At 47.1% G+C, this 25,082-nt stretch overlaps 1 protein-coding gene across 1 annotated transcript in view; it reads left to right on the forward strand.

The window, feature by feature from the left end:
• Positions 1-21,324: 21,324 nt before the first annotated feature.
• LOC146801701 (T-lymphocyte activation antigen CD86-like) overlaps positions 21,325-25,082 on the forward strand; it is a 274,430-nt gene continuing 270,672 nt past the window's right edge. The window contains exon 1 of the mRNA XM_085621164.1: positions 21,325-22,123. Within this exon, the coding sequence (XP_085477290.1) occupies positions 21,982-22,123 (142 nt within the window). The 5' untranslated portion in view covers positions 21,325-21,981. The remainder of the gene's footprint in view (positions 22,124-25,082) is intronic.

Genomic DNA, 25,082 nt, shown 5'->3' on the forward strand with positions numbered 1-25,082 from the left:
AAAGAGGAAATTCATTTTTCAGAGATAAAGTGCCTGTACCTTGTGCGATGCTTATTTAAACGTGCTCCTGCAACTAGAAAACTGGCGACAGAAAAAGCTACTTTCATGTTAGGAAGATGTTGCAAAAACAACAAGGCTGGTTTTACCTGAATAAAGCCCTGATTACGTAAAATAGGGAACAAATATCTTTTTCTGATCTCGATATAATGACCGCAAAACATAATGAAATGCATCGTATCCTGTGTTGAGAAATGATCGCAGTCACATGGTTCAGCATCATCAGGTCTAGTCCAGGTTCTGAAATTGCCCAGTATAAAATGAATTAAATCAAAACGAAATCTCGTTAGGAGAAAGCGATGGTAAGGATTTGTTACCAAAAAGAGGTATGATTCCATTCCTGGAACAGAGGAAAGCATACAGTGTTTCCTTACCATGTTTTTTTTTAGCTCTATTGCTTCCCTCTCCAGGGCATATAGATTTGTCAAAATATTTTTGACTAATTTTAGATCTTCATAGATTATTCCATCTGGAGATGAGAAGAGCTCCGGGCGGCCTGCTAAAATAAGCTGAGTTTTCACATGTCTTATCCATGGGATATTAAGGGCTCTGTCCAGGGCTAAACAATCTTTTAAAATAATATGATTTAGAGTAAGCTCCTGGTTGAGCCAGGTTTTTAACCAACCAATCACTGGGGCTAGTTTTAGAGTGTCAGATATATAGCCCAAGCCTAGCTCTGTGTGCAATGCAAAGGTCAGGGTTGATTGGGGAACAGAAAGCAGAGATCTCAAACATTTGTTTTCTACGTTCTGTATTTTGGCAGAGCTAGTATATCCCCAGATGACAGAGCCATACTGGGCAACTGACAAACACTTTGCTTTATAAACTTTGATGATGCTTTCCATGGGACGGGCGCCCAGTTTTTTTGCAAAGCCTAGCAGCCCTGCGGCCGCTCTAGCAACAGCGCTGCTTTTGACCAAAAGCTGGGGGCCCCAAGTGCCCTTTTCATCGAAAGTCACACCTAGGTATGGAAAAGAAGGGACTCTCTTAACCTCCTTCCCCGCACAATAAAATGTTAGCGACTTTCTTTTCCTACCTGCTGGTCCAGCAATCATTACATGTGATTTTTCTGTATTAATTTTCATGTCCAGTGATGACATAAAAACTCCAAAAGATAAAAGAAGTTTGTTCAACGCAACTCCAGAGCGTGCTAAAAGAACAGCATCATCCGAGGACAGGTATCTTTGTCTCACCTGCACGCGGGATGTCACTATGGGATGTTGACATTACTGCCTCAAGGTCATTAATGTATAAGATGAAGAGGAGGGGGGCAAGTATACACCCTTGCCTAACCCCCCTCTCTGACCTAAAATGACAAGTACATCTTCCTTCCCTAGTGACTCTAACTGAAGTCATAAGTTCCTTATGTAACTCAGCTAAGTATTCAACCAAAGGGGGGTCAAGGCCCACGGCCAAAAGGATCCCCCACAGCTTTGACCTGTTAACCAGGTCAAAAGCTGAGGAAAGGTCCATAAAGGCCATGTACAATGAGCCCCCCTTGGCGATTACATATTTATTTAAAATTAATTCTAGGTTTAGGCACTGATCTAAGGTTCCTCTTTTGGCTCTAAAGCCATATTGTGCATTAGATAAAATACCCTTACTTTCTAAAATCAGGGTCAATCTACCTAAGAGGACTCTCCCCAAGATTTTAACACTCGAATCAATAAGAGAGATTGGCCTATAACAGGCCGGGTCTGTCCTCTGTCCTTTCTTGAAGATTGGCACAATGGTCGAATTTGCCCAGCTAGAGGGGAAAATAAATTCCCTTGTGGCATTAAAAATATTAGTTAGAATTTTTGAGCTAAGTTCAGGAGCGCTCTTAAAAAAGTCTGCAGGGACCCCATCTGGCCCCGGTGCCTTTTTACAGAGTGTATCTTTAATTGCTTGTTTCACCTCTTCCTGAGTAAAGGGAGAGATGTGAGTTAACGATTTTAGGAGAGGTGTTTCGCATTCTGTAGTGGAATAAGTATGACTATAGATATTACTAAAATGTGTCACCCACTGTTCATCTGGGATAATGCAGTCAGCTCTCTGGTTATCTAATCCCACAAAATATGGGTGATTTATAACTGCCCAAAATTTGGCACTATCTTTCTGTATCTCGGGCAGTAGCAAATCATTCCAGGCCTCGTCTATTATCTCAGATTTCCTCTTCCTGATAGCTAGGTTATATTGTTTCCTCAAAAGCGCTATCAACACTCTGTCTCTAGGTTTAAGCTTTAAGGCCTTAAGAAGAGTTGAATGGGCCTTAGAACAGTTTGTATCAAACCATTTGGGGCCCTTTGGTTTATTAAACTTTGCCTTTACAGTCAAATCTAAGTTGACTTGATGTCAAATAACACTAAAAGCCTCAACCATAGTGACACTAGGGTTTTTGTTGTCTAAACAGATGGCAATTTCGCCGGCGACTTTGGCCATAGTTTCCTGTAAAAAGGTTATTGGAGTAACTTGATCCCATTTGAGGCTCCGGTTTTGATCACTTAGCACAAGATCTGTCGCACACAGTGTGTCCATCTTCCTATTTCCCAGGACTCCTTGAGCTAAAACCTCTAAAATCACAGGATTGTGATCACTAAAAACAGAAGTTTCTACCTTATAAACAAGTATTTCAGGTAGAACTCTTAAAGATACAAAAATATAATCAATAATTGTGCCGGAGACATTACCCATGTATGTCGTTAACCTCAGATCATTTGAGCAGGTGCATGATTCATAAAGGTTGAGGGTAGCCAAGAGCAATTCCAAAGCCTCTCCGCTTGGTGTGTGTTCAAAATGCGGCGAGGAGAAATAACAAGAAAATTTCTCAGCTTCCCTCTGACAACCCGCCTGGCAAGGATGAATGTTAAAATCTCCCATAAGGATCACCTCGTACCCATAGCAACTGTTCTCAATGTGAGTTGATAAGAGATCCTCTAGGGATAGCAAGTGCTCGTTAGGAAATTGACTGGTCGAGGAATTATAAAAATTAACAAGTAAAATAGGATTACAATTTGATGAAGTCAGTTCAACCACTAAGCAATTTGTAGATTTAGACTTAATATGTCTAGGTTTACCTTTGACGTCAAGTGAAATATATACAGCCATCCCGCCCCTTGCTCTTCCTGCTTTACTGGGATCTGCAGGTACAGAAAAATGAGAATAGCCATCTAGGGCCAAGCAATCTGACGTTTCCCAAGTTTCCTGAAAAGCAAGAATATCATAATTCCTGATTTTGTCCAACCAGTTCTTGTCTTTAAATTTGGTTCTAAGCCCAGCAATATTCCAGCTCATAATTCTGCAGGCCCTGACGCCTGCAGAGGGCTGAGCTGATAAACCAAGAACAGGGTGTGGTCCCTCCACATCATTGTCTTGACTTGGCAAAAGTCAATCATTTTGGTCCATAAAAGATAGTGGCGCAAAGCGGTTAAACAGTTCTAAGGGCTGTGTAACAGGGTTAAGCGTAAAGGGTTGATGACGATGAACTGGTGCGTTGTTCCTTGAGTCTTGTCCCCATCTGAGGTGGGAATCCCAATTGGTATTCCACCCTGGGGCGGGAGTCCTTGGGATAGATACGTTCTGCTGTTCCCCATAAAAAAATTTCAAAGTGAGGGGGACCACGGTACCTTGTCTTCGTTGGGGGGAAAGATGTTAGCAAGAATATTGGGGAGAACGTATTGATTCGAAAAGCTCACAGCCACACAGTCACCTTTAAATTGTTTGGGCCGATTTCCCAGCCAGGGAACCCTAGTTGCTGATTTAATTACACTTGCTAGATGATGCTGTCCCCCTGGAGCTAGCCGCGTGTTACTAGTTAGCCAGTGTAGGGCTTTGCTACGCAGTGAATTAGAACTTTCCGCCATGCCTCTTTCCAGCGGAGGGACATTTGCGAGGACTAGAACCACAGGTGTGGCTTCAACAATAAATTGCAGAGGATCCGTAGTAAAAGTTTGGGCTTGTACTTGTGTTTGCACTGGAGGAATATTAGCCGAAGGGGTTGGGTTTGTTGGAGGACATGGTAGCGTAGAGCCCTCAATGATAGCAGTCAAAGTTGATGGCGATGGATTCTCCCCAAGCAGTTCTATTCCTTCTCCAACACCCAAATCGCTTCCGGCGACAAATCCCCTAGAATTATTGCCCAAATGAGAAACTAACGTAGTTATATTTTCAATGCCACTTGCGACTGTATTTTGGAGACCACCCAACTTCTTAACCTCTGCTTGCAGTTTATCAATCTTAGATATAAGAGGTTTAACAATGATGTTGATTTTAATCTCAATAAGATCTGCTATTTTGTCAAGAAGAACTTCTTCAATAGAACAGATAGGATGATCCTCAGCGTGAGTCACTTGTAAGCATTTTGTGTTGATAGCCCTCTTCCGTTTTGACCCTGATCGTAAACCACCCCGCTTTAGAGGAATCTTTGTGCATTGATGCTTAGGTCTGACTGCATGAACTATGGGAGATTGGTCGAAAACAGAGACCTGAGACTGTAAATCTTGGTCAGAGTCATTATCATTGTAGTTATCTGCAATGCCCTCAACGGGCGAGCCCTCAGAAGCCGGGGTTACATTATCCGGAGTGCCCGGTATGACTTGGGAAGCAATGTCAACAATCGTGGCTGCACAATAAACATCTTGCGTGATTATTTCATCAGTCAAAGTAGTAACAAGTGTGGGTGGTGACGGACAGAGCAAATCAGGAGATTGGCTCAACCCCAGTGACTCCCTCCTTTGCATATTAATCTTTTGAACAGTCTGAACAAGATAATTATTAATCTTGTTTTGTTGAGCTCCAGCAAGTTTTTTAGGCATAGCTTATGATATAACTAACATTAGGAAAGAACACAAGTACAACTATGAATGAAATATTATATAGGCTAGGCTTACTTGAAAAATGATAACGGGAATGAATCCTGTAGCGTTTCTGGCCCTGCCCCTGCCTCCTCCTGCCGATGAGGGCCGTAGAGGGCCCGCCCTTTGCCCGGGCTTAGCCCGGCGCCGCCCACGCGCGTCCCGCGACGCGGAAGGCAGTCTAAGCTCTTATGCGCCTCCTGGCGCGCTGAGCGGCGTCGGCGGCGGCTTCCGGCCGCTGAGAACTCTGGGGATGCTAGTCCGGTCTCTGCTCCGTGGCCGCTGTGCTCGTCAATGCGGCGGCAGGGGACCGGACAACTGAGGGCCAGACACTGCGCCAACTGTTGGGAGGTAAGTCACCACCACGGTCCCTGGATATAGAACGTGAGCCCGCTCCACCGAAGGCAGTCCAAGCTCTTATGCGCCTCCTGGCGCGCTGAGCGGCGTCGGCGGCGGCTTCCGGCCGCTGAGAACTCTGGGGATGCTAGTACGGTCTCTGCTCCGTGGCCGCTGTGCTCGTCAAAGCGGCGGCAGGGGACCGGACAACTGAGGGCCAGACACTGCGCCAACTGTTGGGAGGTAAGTCACCACCACGGTCCCTGGATATAGAACGTGAGCCCGCTCCACCGAAGGCAGTCCAAGCTCTTATGCGCCTCCTGGCGCGCTGAGCGGCGTCGGCGGCGGCTTCCGGCCGCTGAGAACTCTGGGGATGCTAGTCCGGTCTCTGCTCCGTGGCCGCTGTGCTCGTCAATGCGGCGGCAGGGGACCGGACAACTGAGGGCCAGACACTGCGCCAACTGTTGGGAGGTAAGTCACCACCACGGTCCCTGGATATAGAACGTGAGATGAGAAGAATACTCAGCACTAACTCCGAGTTCAGTAGTTAGGTAAATATACCAATATCATCAAGGTAATATGTGACGTGCAGGAGGTGTGCGTAGACCCGGCCCTGATAATTAAGTGCCGGTGCTAAGCACCGGAAAGCACCGGCACAAATTAAGCACTGGAGATATGTCCAGCCGTGGCCTGTGCAGGGTCGAGCAGTGGGGGGGGGGGGGGGGGGCAAGGGGGATTTTGACAGACAACAAGGAAACATTTATTTAACTTTCCCTCGTGGTTGTCTGTCGAACCCCCCCCCCCCACTCCACCCCTCCCCCCCCCCAAACAGGCCCCACCGCTTTTACCTGCACGGGCCGTGGCTGGATATGACCCTAGTTTGCGAGCTGCAAATAAGTTTGCTGTAGCTACTAACCCACATCTGGTGTGTTTTAGGTATATTTTAGTCTCTTTCGAGTATATAGTCAAGTGTTTTGGGGGAGAGATGTGTTTGGGGCATCTTCCTTGGGGCATCGTTCCTTTCTTTATTATTTAATTGCAAATGTTGCATAGATGGTCAAGCACATTATTTGATCAGTATACAGCATTTTCAATTGCAAAACATAAATTCGAAGGAAAAAACGCACAACTTTTCAGATGCCCCAAAAACAACTGGAAAAGAGACACAGCCTTTCAATTCGCATAAATGCACCGATAAATGTCAAAGTTTTAATAATTAAGCGCATACTTTTTAATAAACTACAAGCATGAGATATAATGAAAATACTGTAGCAGTTTAGCAAACGAGAGAACGAGGCGCTTCTTTTCTATTTACAGGCGCTTTATGGCGACTTAAAAGGCAGCGTATCTCTCTTGTTTGCTAAATTTTGACAGTATTTTAAGTTAGGTCGTGTTTAAACTTAATAAAAAGTATCGGCTTGTTTTTTTTCAAAAAATTCACATTTGTGCAAACTTAAAGGGGGCGGGAGGGCTGTTTAAAAATGCGTGGAATGTCAGAGGGAGAAGGGTCTACCCGAAATTGCGCTGCGGAGGGAAAAATACGAGTGACACGCAAATAATTTTCAAAATACAGAGCACAACTCTGAGCAAAGCAGGAAGGAGGGGGGAAAGTGCAGGGAGTTGTGGGGATCACGACAGAAGGCACAGAAACAGGCACAACAACTGGTGAAAGCGGAGACGTAGAAGGGCGAAAAAAGGTTTGGAGGGGTTAGAGAAAAACGTAGAAAAGGAGCAGATGAGAGGCAAGAGTAAAGAAAGGCTCAAAGGGGTCAAAGCAAGAGTGAAAGAGTGAAAAGAGGCGCAAATGGAGCAGTTGCATGTGAGAGAGAAGGAGCAGAAGGAAAAAGCTTGCCAGAAGCTGAAAGTGGGAGAGAGGGGAGAAAAGGAGTTGAAGCGAAAAGCGAGGGGGCTCCTCAGACACAAGGAGCCGGGTCTGAAAGTGCCTCGACTGGTTGGAGGACCTGTTAGGTAAGTGGGATGGGGGTGCTGGGCCTAGGCCCCTGCTACAAATATTCCAGAGCTCTCGAGCTTGCACAAAAGCCAGATGCCTTGAGGTCTTTCACTTTATAGTCGGTGTGGGGAACTGAGATGCAGCTCACATAGTACCCCCAGGGGCACCCCGCTTTCCCCCCTCCCCCAAATTAGGTTACCCAAAGAAGACACAAGAAACAGTTGTAAATGGGTAACAAATGCTGCAGGATTTATTACATAATTCCAGGATATGTAATAGGTGGGTTATCTTACGGGCGATCCAAGGGCAGGCGGCCATCTACTTCACCTGCCCCGCCTGATGAGCCGGGCAGCACGGGAACGACCCGCAAGTGCTGCCCCCCAAGTGATTCTTTTTTCGATCACGTGCCGTTGAAATTCTACTCACACCCCCCCTCTCGGGGCGGAGCGTCGCATAGCAAGCCCCCGGTTGTTCAGGCCCACAACCGCCCGCAGGCCTAGCGGGGCGCCGACCGGCTTCCGGGACCTCTCTGGAGGCTCCTCGTTTTGGCTCAGGCACCACGTGGTGCCGCGCAGAGGTACCCTTTGTACCGGCCTGCTTCCAGATCGCCCTGTAACTCCGCCACAGCCCTGGAGGCGGCTAACCGTCGCAGCCAGGGCCCCCCACCAACCTAGCTCTTTACCTGCACCCTCTATTCGCCAATGCTTCGCTTAAATCCAATAAAAACAGGTCCATGCCAATTTGGGAGAGGTGTACTCCATCCAAGTCGAAGTACCCCTTTACATTCCCCCGAATCATCTCATGGCGAATAAAGCCCAAACCCCTTTTGGGCGGGACTCAAACCCTGTGAGATCCCTTATAACCACAGGCCCAAGACATACCAGTGAGCTATAGCTCCTGGATTGTAGATGGCCCCATCTATGTCCCCAATCCCTAGACGCTATCCCAATCGGATAGGGTCTGTTGGAATAGAGGGGCCTGTGAGGATGTGCGATAACTATTCGCCCCCCAGCGGGAAGGTTACACCTATTCACAATCCTGGGCCTGCCCGCTTTGACTATTATGACGAGAAGGGTTACCTAACATTTGTACAGTCCCCTCAGATAGTTAACCTGGGGCACAGGAGTGCACCTCACTGCCAGCGCGTGACCATGGGCAAGGGGCGACTCTTGCCCCTGCCCACCATCCCTTATACCTTATAGGAATTATGCCCCTACGGATCCCTCAGTGATGATCCCTTAGGCATACCAGCTTCGGGAATCTGTTTGGCTTAAGCATTGCGCGCTGTCATAATGTCCCCTTGTGTTTGCCCCGCTGACACCCCAGATATTGGGACAGCAGCACCCATAGAGCGGTAAAAGTGTCCGTAAACCAGGATCCCAGTCTCCTGCAGCTGCCGTACGCGACCAGTGATTCCGGTGGGGAGTGCCACCAACCGCAATGGTCCTCCAAGCATTACGGAAAGCCCATTTTTACCTGGGCCTCTCTCCAATTGATGGGGATTACACCCAGCTGAAGGCCAGAGGCCCGCCTAGGAGCCTATTCACTTGTTTTGCTACCCGGCTCCCTTGTGGGAGGGCCACAGAGTTAGGGCAACGCGTGTGCTCCCAGGGCACGGTGCTGCTGGAAAGCAGATATCTGATACTCACACGCTGGTACCTTATCTGTTGCTAAATGCCCTACTGCAGGAAGTTTCCCAAGAACCGTAGACTACGCGGTCCCACCTAACTTGATCCCATCACCTGGGGGGAACCCAGTGGTGGCAGGACCTGCATGGTAACTCCATCCCGGCGTAGCTATCGCTCATTTGTGCCGCCGAAGCAGGCAATGCCCCCTTAGTCCTAAGTTCTACCCCTAGAGGATAACCTTGGGAGCAGACAAGTCTGTGGGAACCAACCGGAAACTTTGGTGCAAATACCGGCCCTATTCTGAACGTAGCGAATGCTGCACGGTCAATAATGCCCTGATGCCCTGGGGCTCTACGTGGTCTTTACCAAACTTTGAACGACCGCACACTTGCTATATAACAACCATACCACCCACCAGCCGGGTGGAAGGTCCTCATTGAAGCAACCCGGAATCTGTCTTTGGTTGCAGGGGAATGCCCCCCAAAGTACATCTGGACCTATTCCTATATGATTCCTTCAGCTACTCCTCCTGCAGGCCTAACTCTTGGTTATGGTGCCCAGCTCAGTGTTCTGCAGGCCAATCGGCTTAACCATGAACTATCGGTCGATTTGAGACAGAGGTAAACCACGGGTTGCAATCCGCTCGCGAGCGGCGCACCCGCAACCACTTGGACAATCACGCCGGTAACCTTGTGTCGTGATTTAGGCCCTAGTGATGCGCTATGTGGTGACCACTTATTCTTTTTCCGCTATGTCAGTGCGTCCCCGAATTCAATGCGATTGGGGCGCTGAGCTGCACCCATATCTAACCCATCTAGTGGCTCAATCCAGACTTCCTTTAGCATTAGATAATAACTACCATTCTATCTCGGTTGCGTTGCCCTGCCCGACTAGGCACCCACCCGGGTGTCTAGGTTACAGTTAGATATGTGGCACAGGACTGCCAGGGCACAAGGGACTGGAGGGCAGTCTGCGTGGAGTTGGCCCTTCGGGGCATCCATCTGGGCAGACAGCAGCAGCACCAACATTACCTTAACAACAGGCTGAGGAAGCACAACTCGATGATATGTTCAGTTCACAACATCTACACAAATACACGTGTTCGACAATGATGACGACGCTGTAATGGGTTCTATAAAGGGCTCTTGAGTTCACCGGATATCGCAGCGAAAAAGCATGCGATTTGCACAGCGTGTGAGGTCCCCTATATTTTTGTAAATTCTGGGGGATACCCGGTTCTTTATTTTTGCTACTTTATAACTCAGAAGTTGCCTTTGGGCCGCCAATAATCCCAGGCACGTGTGCTCGGTTTAACAAGGCCCCCTGCCCAGGAGTGCTGCTCCGGCGGCTGGCACCGCCTCTGGAAAGGTATGACGTCAGAGCTCCTGCTGTTATGGTATTTATTGTTTAGACATTTCTCTCTGTATTCACATTTTTATTTCTTGTCTCATTGTATTTGTATCAATCCATTTTTGTGTGTTTCGTTTAAATATGTACCTTGTGCTAGAATATTTCAACATTTAGCTATTAAATGTAGACCCTAGAGGTGGGAAAGCCCACGAATTAACAGGGAGAGTCGAGCCCGAACCGAGCCAAGAACCTGGCTCGGATCGCACAGCCCGTGCACGAGCCGAGCCCTGAAAATATTTGCTATATAAATCGTACAACAAACATCACGTCCAATATGATAAACGCGGATCAAATTAAAAAAAAAAAAAAAAAAGTGTATTACGCTTTGACGTTCACAGGACCCCCTCTAGCGCCGCACTGAGAAGTACTTATTAAAAGGGAAAGTTTTGTGCCACTGGAAGTCTGAACTCACGTATTCGAAAGTGCTTTCATGCGCGACAATCAAGAGTGAAGAGGGTGAAATAAAATATTTGCCGAATATCACACCATTTAAGCAGGGAAGCCGCGATTCGTGCAGGTTCTCTGGTTTCACTTAAATGGCCAGAGCTTGATGTGAGCCTGTAAATGGCATCTATTTGTCTTTCTTTGTGTCGAGTCATTGTTTACACCTCGGTGCATTTCTGGCATTGGAGGCTTTACACGAGCCCCAGTTAAATGACACGAGGCCACGTGCATTGTTTATAGGCCCGGGGTGATTACGGGATTTGTCCAGAATCACAGGATGCGGAGCAGACGCCGAGACTCCAACCTTACACTTGCCAGCTCTGACTAACACCAGAGTGCGGAATGGAGGCAGGCAGAAGCCACGTGAAAGCTCGACTCGTTGTGGGCTCGAGGTTCCGACAGGACCTCGGGCTCAGCCAGAGCCGGGCTTCAGGCTCGAGCCTGGCTCGAGCTTTCAGTGACTCCAGCACCTCTAAAACCCCACCATTGGATGCACGATGGGTTTTAGTGACATGAGAAGCAATATGCTCATGGTCATTGTAGTAGAAACGTGCGCACGTGCACCAGTTTAAGTTTAATGCTCCAGTAAGAAAATCCGTCCTTGTGTTTTTAACTCCCTTGGGTGCCAGCCTGCACCGTCACTGCACTGGACGGGCATTCATGAGTGACGGCATCAAAATTCACTCAACTGAAAGCATTTTTTTTCATTTTTGTTTTTACATTTAAAAATAAACAGACCGAGAAATGGATGGTTTCCGGTCTTCATTTATCTGTAATGGAACTGTGAGCCTGATGTATAACGGATACAGCGCCCCCTGCCCTACATTGTAAGGATATTTCAGGTCACCAGGAAGATCTGTGACCATATAGGGGGGGCGAGGCGGAAGGTCTGTGGAACCAGACGAACATGCAGGCTGCTTAAACCCAGCAGTATACATTTTGTTGATCATTTTGTAGTCTGCAAATGTTTTAAAGATGCAAATTGTTTTAAAAATCTAAAATTGTAATATTTTATCGGCCTTGTAAGAATGAAAGGCTGAGCTGGCCCTCCTGGTCTGTAAGCTGCCTTAAATATGTGTTTACCACTCCTTCCATCAATACAAACCCAGGCGCATGGAAAATGCAGCCCGCACAGGAGCGCCTCTGCCACAAATGGTCACAAGCGACAGGGAATGCGGAGGGTCCAGGGCTTGTCGCTGCATATGTTCGGGAACAAGTGAAAGGGTGGCCCGCAAGGTGGCGACCATGACACTCTTCTCATAAGGGATGGGGAACACATGGTGAATCGCCTCTGGCACCCAGCAGATGCCGTGAAACACACACTTCCTGGAGCTGAAGGCGGGCTTCCTAGCACTGAACGCCGCCTCGGTGCATGTGCAGGGACAGACGTGCGGACTCAGATGGACAACAATGTTCCAAGAAACCAGGGGGGATCAAAGTTGCTCCAACTCCCCAAAGTGGCCCAGGAGCTATGGAAGTGGGCACTGCAGGGCCGTTTCTACCATTAGGCAAGACTAGGCGGCCGCCTAGGGCGGCAAAAGGGGGATTTTTTTTCCTTTTTTTTTTTTTTTTTTTTTTTTAAATGAAATCAAAGAGCGAAAATTGGAGCAAATTAAAAGTAAAAACGAAATAGAAGAAGTAAAAGGGTGGGGGCGGCATTTTTCAATTCTCGCCTAGGGTGGGGCACTGCCAACGGAGCACAACTCGGGTGGCGATACACCTGCCAGGAGAACCAAGCCCAGAGCAGACGGACTAAGCAGGGAAACACCAAGTGGGAAAGAAAAGGCGGTCCTTGTTTAGGTGTAAACCTATATTCAGCATAAACCTTTTAACACCGAGAAGCGCCTGCAAAACCAGGAACTAAAATGACATTCAAAGACAGGAAACGGAGAGAAAAGGAGTCTTTTTTGTTTCCTGAAGGGGCCAACAAGACGCCACTTGGTTATACAAGGTAGCAGCAAGAAAGACTGGTCTAAAATGATTGTACCCTAGTTTTGTTGATCGGGTTGTACTAAGATTGTAGTTGTATAGCGCTTACTATCCCCGAAACCGGTCCCAACAGTTTAACAAGCGCTATATAGACGCAAACCTTTTTCCCTCCGCTATCCTTCTGAATCCAAATAACTGACTAACCCATCTACCACTCAAATTACTTTCATATTTCACTAAACTAATTCAACACTAATCCTTTATGTATCCGGAGTAGCGTGCTACTCGCCGAAAAAGCACTTTGACGCCTCATCCGGGGTAGCAAGCGCCATATAAATACAATACAATCTACCTAATGTCGAGGGTTGACTTTCAGCAGGGGCATGCTGGGAAGTGTAGTATGCCATCTTCCATCATGGGACGTCAGCTTCTGGCCCGGCCTCCTCTTGGCTCCTGTCTGACAAGACTAGCCTAGAGCCCCCCACACGACCCCATGACATATGGTGAGATGACAGAATGGAGGGGGTGCGGGGGCAGTCCCACTGCTGAGAGACCCGGAGTAGGCCCTACTGGCACGCGCCCTGGCTTTTCGTACTGGCACGCGCCCTCAACTTCCAAGTCACCTTTGCCCCAAGCTTTGAAAATCACACGCACGCGCTCCACTTGAAGTCTATTCCACACGAGCTCATAAACAAACCAGATTTTACCAAGAATTGTATATGTCACTTTTACATAATTAATAGTATTACAGAAAACACGACCGGATCTCAGCATCACTTCCGGCTTCTATGTAAAACTTCTCTGGCTTGGAGGGGCCCTACGAAAGCCGAATTACTATTTAAATCACTAAACATGCTTAGAAAAACAGTTCTCAAACAAGCTGCAGACATGTGTGTACCCTGGGTAAAACCAAGCTTACAAAATCTCGGCTGCGCCCCTCCTTTCACCCTTCCAAATTTGATAAAAATGAAAGCCACGGTGGTGGTTAATGGCGGAGCCTGTGATTTTAGAGCTACAAACACGCACTGCTGGGGCACTGGAAGCAAGCGCTACACACATCGCATCGGTATTCATAGCTCCATTTGACGGACTTTTCTGGCCCCACAGCTGAATTAAATCACCTTTATGGTAACTCCCTTACTCCTAGAGCGTAGACTTTCCCGTGATCAACACTGGGGGTATTCAGCCGACACGTGGATGGGCCGGAAGTGCTTCAAAAGCTAGTAAATCAGAGCTTAGTGGGCCGGATGCGGCCACCTGGCTTCGCACACCCATTTCCTGCACTTCATCGCGCCTTCGGCACTTACCTTCGGGCCACACAGGTTGTGGCCGTTACGCCACAACCTCTTTTCTCGCGCTGATATTGATGAAAAGACACCGTTTTAGAGATTAGGGTCGTTTTAATCTTTAATTAAAATAATGCTTACAATATGCAATATGAACGTCAGGAGAGCACAAGGTAAAGCCCCCTGACACTGCGGCCGCCCGGGATCAGAGGACCTGGACAAACAGGGCGAACTAGGCTGGCTCCCTCTCGCATACCTCTGCACGCATACCCGGTAAGCGCTGCCTGCCTCCCGGTTCTGTCGTGCACCACAATCACGCCCAGCGCGCTCAGCCCCCGTGGACCTCAGGCGAGCAGCCGAATTATGGCCGTGGAGGGAGGGGGGGGGGAATCTTGTTTTATGATCCAGGGTACCCCCAGAACGCCAACCCGTATCCGAGGTTCGAACCCGGTTCCCGAAGCTCCAAGGACGGGCGCAGATCCCCCCCCCCCCACCAGCCGTGAGCACCAGGTGAGGCAGGGTGTCCGCGCGAAACCGCGCGTTAGCCGACAGCCTCCTAGATCCCACAATGGGCAGTGCAGCCATCCCGTCCACAGCGCATCGTGCGAGGGGTGGGGGGGGGGGTTACGCGCACGCAACCGGACTTGCCACTCACACCGCATCCCTAACGAGGCCCCGCGCCCTCTTGGCCCAACTTGCGCCCTCCCCGCCCGTGGCCATCCGGGCCACAGGGCCCCGTCACCCTGGTACTGCCCAGGGACGGGGCCGGGGCGGAAAGGGTAAAGCAAGACTCACCGTAGTGCAAACGCATGATGGCGATAGGGCCCGCGAGGCGATGACGACGGCAACGACCCCGAGACAGCGACCGAGCAAAAGGCGAGGTGGGCGACAAAGAGGTCGCCAGTGAGGGTGGGGGAAGGCTAAATAGCCTTCCCTTCACACCTGGGCCCGGAAGTGACGCGCCTTGCGCGTCACTTCCGGCCCCCGACACGGAGGGGGGGCAACAATCAGGATCCCTGCCCCCGCCCCCCCCGAAGGAGGGAGTGGGGAGGGGTGACCGGGGCCCCGGGGCCACTAAGGCGCCGACCGCCGAGTGGCCCCCTGCGGGGGCCGCGGTCAGCGGCAGATATTGATATTGCACTGAGGAAGGGCACTAGTTGGGGATTCACAGAAATAATTTCAGAAGTACCCCAACATAGTTGGGCTAGATATGATATGTAGGCAGAGCCCAAATTTCAGTCCACTTTTTGTGAAAACTCCAAGACTGTCTAAAGCCTACTGCCCAATATTGACTTTTTTCAGGGCACGAGGTTGAGTGGGGGAGAGGTGTGGGAGTTTGTTTGTTCAGAGTTGTTGCCTGTTTATTCTTCTATTCGGAACTTACTATGTACATTAAAATATAATAAAAAGATGCAAAAAGGGTAGTCAATACTTAAAAATGTTGAATTGACAGAGGTATATGTCGCACTTCACTTTGTCTAAAAGGATAAAACTATCTTTCAACGTCAACGTGCATTACCTGTATTTTAATGTTTACCTGGAATCGTTGGTTGCTTAATTGTTCCATGTGGCCTGGTCTGCCAATGAAGAGCAATTTTTTCAACTGGTTATGTAACAGCATAATTCATCTGTTTGATGTACAGGCTCGTGGGTAGCTTATTCTGTGGAGCACAAAGTAAAGCTTTGATCCACTGTGAAGTTTTGACATGATCCTTGCATGGAGTAAGCTATTACTTGCAGCCGGGGCAGGTGAGTTGAGTTTACGTGGGGGTCTGTCTGCGATGTTTCACACTAAAAACCAATATTGTTACGGTTCCAATTACAGCTCCGTTTTAGTATCAAAGTCTGATCTTTGGAGAAAAAAAGTCTCAATGCAAAATGTAAATGCGACGTCTGTGAGGCTCCGTGCAAAAAGTGAATGCGGCGTCTGTGACAGAAAAGTGATGGCTCCATTCAACAAGCCATCACCAAAGGAAACAAGCGTTGGCCGCGCGCGAGCGGCCGGAGACGCAAAATGTGGTGGGGGAGGGGGAGAAGCGGGAGTTGTGTGTGCGCATGCGTCATCGCGATCGCTCTGAAATCGAAAGTGATCGCGATGACGCACACGAGTTTTCAAAGTGCTGCTGGTGGCCGGCTGCGTGCGTGCACGATCGCGTGAACGCAAGCGTTAGGCCAGCCAGCAGCACTTTGAAAATCCCACATACAAAATGTCTCTTTGCGCCAGCGCAAGCGCTGGGGCTCAGCGAGACCTAAAAAGCACTTTTATTGCCATCTGCCAACTCAACCTCATTCCAGCTAATGTGGGATCATTGCATCTGGAAGAACAAACACCGTGGCGAGCACTAGCGCCCGGGTGCGGGACCACATGGGATTTATTCCCTGATGAGTATGGAAGAAGGGCCGGGATGGGTGAGTCCTGCTGGGGATCCTCTATGTTCCCTCTGCCTGTTCCGCCAGGTCGGGCGGTGTTCCAACACTGGCAGAAATCCCAATGTGGCTTTACAGTAAAGTGGGATAGCATTACCGCACTTAATGTCAGAAGGGGCTTTGAGTCTCTTTTAGAAGTGGATGTAGGAGGGGCTTCTGAGCCAGGAGAGTCTCTGCCTGAAGAAATACCACTGACATGTTATTCCTTCTAGGTGATAACTCTTCCGACAGAGCATCCGGCAATGGTGGTTCACCAGCTCCACCAAAATCTAAGGATTTCCAGTTACCACCCACCTCTGATTCAGCCCCGGGGTCTCCAGCCCCATCTTTGCTCTGTGACTGTGGTGACTGCCTGTTTCTTTCCTTTTGGAATTCTGGCGCAGATTTAGGGCTAGCTTAAATATAGTTACACACTTCTAATACTTTATAGCATAGTTTATTAAATCCATTACAATAAATGCCACTTTACTGGAACTCTTGAGTGCTGGCGTAGCACAGGAGCAATGCACAAAAAGTGCAAAAAGCGAATAATCCAAGGAGATGTGCTTTAAGGGGTGGAAAGCTAAATTTAGAATCAGGGGTGTCCAGACATTTTTGAGTAAGGGACCCAGATATCATTTTTTGGCAACCACTGGGCGGCCCTTAAGCCATTTTTGAGGATACACTGGAAAAGAACTCAAGAAGTGGTTTCGTGTGACCTTTGACATCATTTACCTCACATGAAGTGACCTTATTGGAAGAGCTATCACTGCAAAGGTCATTCAAACTGTTAGAGAGAGAGAGAGAGAGAGAGAGGGTGTGTGTGTATGTGTGAGTGTGTGTGTGGGGGGAGAGAGTGAGAGAGATCTGGTTATAGGTTTGAAACATCATAAAATTGCTGAAGGAATCATGTTTCTGCTGCAGAACATTACATGTATCATGGCGGTCACAGATGTATATTTTGCACAAGGTGGCTCATTGTCTTAATGATGTCACTGCAGAGAGCCTTGTGTCATTTGCAGGCCACCAGTTACAATCCTGGTAAAATGTCTGTCAGCTGTGCACTGTTTGCAAACAGGTGATGTAACCTGCAAGTTTTACGTTTTGCCTTGGAGGTTATATTGAAATGTGTTGGTCTTGTTAGGTGGCTAATAAGGGATCTGTTAAGTGATAATAAGTCTTTACTTCAGGAGTGTGAGGATCTGATCTGTCTTGAGAGCTTTAGGGAGGAAGCCTTGACTAAAGGGGGCGTTGACAATGGTGAATAGAAGTGACAGAGCTTCTCCAGAGAGGGCTTTGATGGAGGATAGAGGTAAGACACCCTCCTCATAGGTGTTGGCTTTGAGGGAATATGGGATGTGATGAGGTCTTTGAGAGACCAAAGACTGAAGGATGATCTCAGTGGGGTGCAGCGTGGAGGAGCGTGTTTCAGAGGAGAAGCGTGTTTGACAGTATCCATGTGCAGTTGGATTAATAAATTGTTATTTCTGGAGTGTGGGATAGGAGGGGTTATGCAAGGTGACTTTATGTCTTGAGGAGCATTCTGCTTCTGCTGGCTGTTTAATAGGAATAACAGCAGTAGCACAGACAGGTGGGTGCTGGGTGCTTCCACGCACTCAGGGGATGGGATGGTGCGAAAGAGGAATGGTAGAGAAGAAGCACGTGCTGTGGGGAAGGCCTGCATCTTCAGATGTTTTAAAGTTCCTACATTGCAGAGGTACGGAGTGACAAAAGCATGAGTTTTTCTAATGCATGGATGTAAGACACCCCCCTGAAAAGAAAAAATGTAAAGAGAACAAAATTCATATTAAGTAATGTAGAGGTTCCGGGTCAGAACAAAGAATGTTCCGAGGCAAGGGAAACAAATGTCTCTTTGCAGGATTGGGACGCCTATGAATCACGAAATGTCATCTTAATGAGTCTCACTCAATGGAGGGCAGGACCTGTGGGGATTCCACTTCCCATGTTTACTAAGGCCAGGGGCAATCCACATGCATCTAGTGTTGCTTGTATTCACATCCAGGCAGGATGTTGTTGAACAATTTAGGCTGAACTGCTTCACTGGATTGGGGTCATGAGTGAATTTCATATATTTACAGCTCATCTGTAAAGGCACACAAAAGCTAATAAACGATGGAATGGAATGTTACCACCTGGATTTCACAATAGATAAACATTGTTGGTTTAAAAAGTTTTCATACAGGAGTTTCTGTTGGATTGCTAAAATAATCTAAAATAATGTTGCAAAGGTTTTGACTGTGAAGAAAATAGATTTTTGAGATCCAGATGTCATAAAGAGTTTTCAGTTTTGAAAGTGCTCTAAGGTGGTACCACCTAAACGTTGGCTTCATATATTGCTTTATAATTCATGCTATAACATATATTTGGAGTCTTATGCGCTCGAGGGACAAACACTTTCCACCTGCCTGTCTTTAGCTCACAGTATATCATTTTAAGAATGGTAAGATCAGCAGTGACCTAACCCGAGTGGCTGGAATTATACTGTCCGAATACGGGCCACAGTGCTTATCAAGTTATTAACAATTAAACGCCTGTAGCAATGTATGCTGAATGTACATCGTACAATGCGGGTAGAGTGGTGCGCTAAACCACCTTGACTCGCACGGTTGGTGGCCAAGGACATTATTCCGAATACGTCTGATTGAATCACACCCAATAATATTCAATGCATCAGGGCTTAGAATTTGTTTGTGTGCAATAAACAGCATTTATTCTGAGTTTTGGGGAAATGGGCAGATCTTGGTGCTCAATTCACTAAAAGGTGCCCGCTTCTGTAAATAGTGCGGCTTTGGTGATCTCTGTGACCTCAGAGGATCTGTGGTCATGGTGAGTCCTCTGAAGGCACCGCTAGGTGGCTGTACAGACCCGTCTTGAAGGCACAGAGGAACAGTAGATACTACTCTGGAGGAGAGCAATAATGCAAACGATGCAAGAAGCAGTGACGTCACGGGGTGCACTGTGGGAAGGGGCTGATGTGAGGGTGTAGGAGCATCAAAGTGATAACAGTGCTAAGAAGCAAGACAAGAGAACCTATAAACTAAAGCCGCGTGCAAGATAGAAGCATATGTAGGCGTAATAGTAGTGTGGTATCCCTCAACAGGGGTTGAAATTGCAAAACGTTATACTTTGGGCAGTCTGCATGTGCTCCAGTGCTGCTTGCGGAAGTCAATTTCCACAAACCTTTTTTTGTTAAGAAAAACATTTTTTCATAAAAAAACGTTTTTATGAGATAATTTTCCCGGAACGTCGTAGTTGTGTTGCAGTTTTACCCCTGCAAACTTACCTTTAGTCGTTTTTACTTTCGCCCTTTATTTTACATGTGTGAGGTCCACAAACATTACGATTAAAAGAACTCCAAGAAGTTGCCGAGGAAAACAACTGTGCTTCTTTGCCACCCCTACTTCCTCCGCCTGAAAGTAGAATGGAACAGGTATCTCAGCAGGATGGAAAGAGGTCAATGCTGGGGTCAACAGGACTGGCGTGAAGGAACGCGTGGCAGGTGACGCAATACAAGGGAATGACGCGTCTGCATCCTGGCTTCGCAAACAGATTGTCTTAGTGTGGGAGAACTTCTGTCAACTCATCAAAAATGATTTGTGAAAAATAGCAATGAAAAATATCACAAAGGCACTCGCGGAGCAAAGTTCCCAAATATGAATCTTGGGCGTCCCTTTAATTTCCATCAACCCAGTGAAAGAAGTTATGGGGCCCCCAGAAGGATTAATTCAGGGAGAGCAGCGCTGCTCAGGTGTATTGCACCGGTAGATTTCACCTTCTGCAGGCAGGAGAGATCTCTGGGTGGAAGAACGAGGGAGAGAGTGCAGGAATGGGTACAAGAAGTCGCATTTACGCTTGTTATTCCCCCAAATCTCATAATCCCTGTTATTCCCCCTCCGAAATCCCTGAGAGCCCGGTTAATGTGGGAGAGGGAAATATTATATATGGCCCCCCACCCCTCGTAAAGAGGGCCAGCGCGCTCTGGGTACAGATGAGATGTGTTGTGTCCGCTCCCTGCTGGAGACCCGTCTCCCGACTGAATTCAGGGCCATCTTGTGCAGTTTACAGCCGTTCTGGATTTCATATGGTGCTAAATTACGGGGCGTGCATGTGTTGCTGTTTGTTTATGCATTCTTGTTAGAAGAATGTATGCGCTGCTTTGGGATTCCACTGCGCGGAGCCCCTAAAGTGTTTATTTTAAAGATGCAGCTGTTAGCATGCGTGATGTTTTAGTTTGGGGGGTGGGCAGGGATTCAGCCTTGATTAAGATTAGATTGAGGAAGTGACTATGTGGTTTCCAAGCTTCACAGTGTTTGTTTGGTATCGTCATCTTTATCTAATATTATGCTCAGATCAGGAAAAAAGAAAAAACGAATTGTGTCTGGGGCTCGGATTACCTTTGCGCTAGAGTTATGTGTGAGGCAGAGCATTGGACAGGGCACGTGTACCTGTTGCACCAGACCCCAGACACACCTGTGATGCCAGTCTGAAAGTATTAACTAGTGTGGCACCGACTAGTCAGAATATAACATGTGCCTGGAACAAACATTGCCTGACAGGACGTGCTTTGTGTTTCATTCTGATCTCACTTTTGAAATGTGAAAGTGAAGTCCAATCATCGATAATCCATCGAAGGTGATTTGTCTTTATGTTCACTTACATCTTCCTCTCTCGTAGGCGTCCCTCCTCTTTGTCAGTGCCTGACACGTTCGGGTTCTGTGGTCTGTCTGCTCCTGTTCTCTGTTCCTTGTCACGGGTCTTCTTCGGCCGAAGGAATGCTCCTGACCTGACTGAACCTGTGTAACCTTTTTCTACCAGGTGCAAGGACAGGAGCCAACTTGGATATCTCATTCTCAACAGAGGTCATTTGGACTTCCCTGGCGGAAGGGGGTTTCTCTGTGACGCCATCAGTTCTTATTACATTTGAGGTCGGATTCCACACATCACGGACGGGAGTGCTCGGCAATGCCCACGTGATGCCCTGAGGGTCCTTGCTCCACTTATAAGAACGCGCGCGGGGAGTGGCTCTCTTCAGGGGCTGCAGAGACCAGAGGAGAGTCGGCGGATGCGACGGCGCCTCGATAGCTCCGAGACACTCCCACGCATTCACGAGGCGCTGTTCAGCAGATGAAGGAACTGAAAGAACCTGACGCAGCTCCGGCCTTTGGATGTATCTATCCGGTTATTCCGCAGAGAGCTTCCCTTTCTGCATAGTCCATAGTTATCAGAATATACATTGGTGTGAATATGGACGTGACGTTTGTACCTGGGATCAAGGCGCTTGTGACACTTAGGTGCAAAACTCAACACTTTGACAGCAGGACGAGTTTTGTCCAACCAAGAGCCCGTTGTTTCTGCCGTTTTTGATGCAAGCACATGACAGCAGTGATGACGTCGCTGGAGAATGGCAGCATGGCTTCGGTTCTGAGCATTTCGGACAGGTGCCCATGAGCTCCGATATCACATTAGTTTGTTTAGCATCTTTATGCGCTGTCAGCAGAGCGGCCAAGGACTGACTGAGCACAGATTTTAAACTATCAACCAATTGTCCAGAGCAAGGATCCTTGGAACGTTTGTAGGTCTCCGAAAGGGTTCAGGGTCTGGGATCTCCTGACATCTCTCCGCCCGGACGTGATGTTCTGGGGCGTGCACCCGGAGGCACGGCGACCTAAGTTCAGCATCTCATGAGGTACACGACGCTGAGGACTGCAGGCTCCCAGGGGGTCCCTAGGCGGAGGAAACACTGTCCCAGTCAGGAACGGGAGCCCACGATGGGCAAGGACAACATTCAGAAGACAAGACAACCTCCCCCATTCCGCAGGAACTGTGAGTACAGAGAAAAGGGCGGGAGGAATAGGACCTGATTTTAAATGTTATGCCAACCAGGGCTCCGGCTTGTTCGTGCCTAGTTCCCGAATATTCACCTCCCCGCAGTTCGCCGAGTTCCGTACTTTTCCTTTGTCTACACACTCGGGTAGTTTTTCCTCGCAGACTAACAGTATTTTCTTGTGAGTGCCAATATTTCTCAGAGGCTGTTTAGTTACCACAGACAATAATAGGTGTGCTGATTCCTCGTGAGTTTGCTTAAAAACCAGTGTGCTTTTGACTCGTTTTTATTGGCGATGCCTTTTCAACAACGTAAAATGAACGCAAAATTCCCACTTTTAACACGAAGAGAAAGGCACATATGCAGAAAACTCTCCTAACCACAGGCAGTAATCACCGTATTATTCAACATAATGTGTAAAATAGTACCTGGGTGCATGGGCGTCCGCAGAAATTTTTCCAGGGGGGGCTAACCTGGCAAATGAAGGGGCGTGGCTAATGTTAATCAATAGGGGTGGGGCTAAAATGGCAGACAATCAGGATCGGGTAATGCTCAGGCCAAGCTGAGAAAAACTAGTATTGGCATAGCCAATAGGTCTCGCCTTTGGGACCTTATAAGTATTTAGTTCTGCAGCAGGTCCAAAAGGCGAGACCTATTGACTATGCCAATGCTTGTTGTTATATCTGCATACAACAATAGGGCAACCCACTTCACCCCAAGGGATTGGGTATAATATGTCAAAACAATAGTAAACCTTGAGGATTTATTCAACTTATATTAATTAATTAAATAGTCACCGTAGTGAACTTCATTTAAAAAAACTCAGAAAAGGAAGAAAATTACAAAAAGATCACAATTCATCTCTTATATTGATTTTATCTGAAAATATTATTTTTGTTTGTTTCTGTAGATTTCATTAATTTGATACAAAAAAGTAAAGGAACATACGATTTTCATTTAAACACTGGCAACACAAAACTACTGTCTCGCTCCAAAACACATAAGCAGTAGTTGATGACACTTTTTCACAGATATGTACCATCCACAGTTGGTCATATATCAAAAACAATTGGTATTAAACAATTGTAATTTCCGCAAACATCAAATGAAAATTATTTGCATCAAAGAAGTGTCACAGCGTCGACGTTTCGGTCTCCTATCTGAAAGCTCAATCACCGAGACCATCCTCAGGACCAAAGTTGCACCACGTATCTATCATAAAAATATATACATACATTTAATAACAACAATTTCTAACACATACCAACATCTGAGTTCATACATTTGTATTGTCTACACACCGAAGGAAGACAGGTGTATCCCATTTTAACCACCCGATATAGTGTATCAGTGCCCAGTCCCCAACACCTATGTAAGCACCAACAAAGTATGCCCACTTCAAAAACAATAATACTCCAAAAAGTGTGCAACGTGTCAGTCCAAAGTACCCGACACCAAGTACACCACCAAAAATAATGCGCCCCAAAGTAACACCAATCCGTGAATATATCTCTCCTATAAGCAAATAAATAAATGAATAAGCACTTACTCCCTCATTAACACGAAACCTTTCAATCTCGTTTTTTACTTTTTAGCGATCTTCTACCACAGAAGCACTAAATCAAAAACCAAACAGAACACAATCTTCAGCAACAATCATAGAAACCATCACTATGTTCACGGGCGGAGCAAACACTCAAAAACCATCCTCCCAGCCCTTACTTACAAGAAAGCGGCAACTCTCGTCTGCGCTTCTTAAATCTGCAGCGAAACACAAAACAAGTCAATTAAGACTGGTCCCCTTACCTTGCACAAGGGATATGTGTCGCCCAATAGTGTAAAACTCACTTCTTACTCCTACGACTCAGCTTCCCCTGCTAACCTCGCCAAACCAATCCGAGAAGCAACCTCGGGCCAGAAGCGGGAGTTATTTAAAAGGGTAACATCCTGTCGATCACTGCATACTAATGGAAAACAAGTCGGCCATCTTTAAACGTAGTCTACTTGTCCATAGTATTAACGTCTAGTACCAGGGATCTGATTCAGGGTCATACAGTCTAGCATCTAGTGCGAAGTCGCTCACCGGGTTAAATCTAGTCGTGACTGACATACAATGAACCATGTAGAAAAATATTGACAAATCTGGAGAAGCCATACCAAGTGGGCCTACAAGGACGCACTAATATGGTAAATATAGAAAAGTCGCAATATGAATCTTTGAATCCAATTAGGAGAACTTAATAAGCATTCAAACTTTTTGAAAGAACTCACATCTGGAAACCTATGACAAATGGCAAACGTGTCGGCCATTTTAACATCGTGTAAAAATAATTTAATTTATGTATCAATGATCTTGTGTCTCAAGTAATGAGCTATGTAAGAAAATGTACAGAACAGAAAATCACTGAAACTCATTAAAGGAAGTCATATGTAGGCACCTATGACCGTTGGCAGAAGAATCGAACCTTAGCTCCGTATAGACCTAGCTGATATACCAATAACGTTATAGTATATTAAGCAGTACAAAAGAGATCTCTCTAGCTTAAGTAAAAAGATAGTGTTCCAAATATCATGAGGTTCAACTATCATACTAATTAGATCAAAGGTGGTATGGCCGCAGTGAACGGTAACTAATAACGGGGCTCATAGGAAACTTTGAATTGCAGAAACACAGCCCCTATAAGACCATATACGGACCATCAAACCCCAGCAAAAGAAACCAACAAGGAGGCTATATAGTTCATAATGTCACCAAAGTTTGCCATTCGATAAAATAATTTGATACCATCTCTACTGGTTTGGCTGACCAAATCCACCTGTTTTCCTTCAATGTAAGTAAGCGATCCACATTTTGTCTTCGTTTTGTATTTTTAACACTCTCCAACACAAACCATTTCATATCTAACGGGGTGTGCTCTTTTTCCATGTAATGTTCCACCATAGGTGCAGTTACAATTT

This window comes from Triturus cristatus, chromosome 8 (genome assembly GCF_964204655.1).
Source record: "Triturus cristatus chromosome 8, aTriCri1.1, whole genome shotgun sequence".
NCBI classification, from domain to species: Eukaryota; Metazoa; Chordata; class Amphibia; order Caudata; family Salamandridae; genus Triturus; species Triturus cristatus.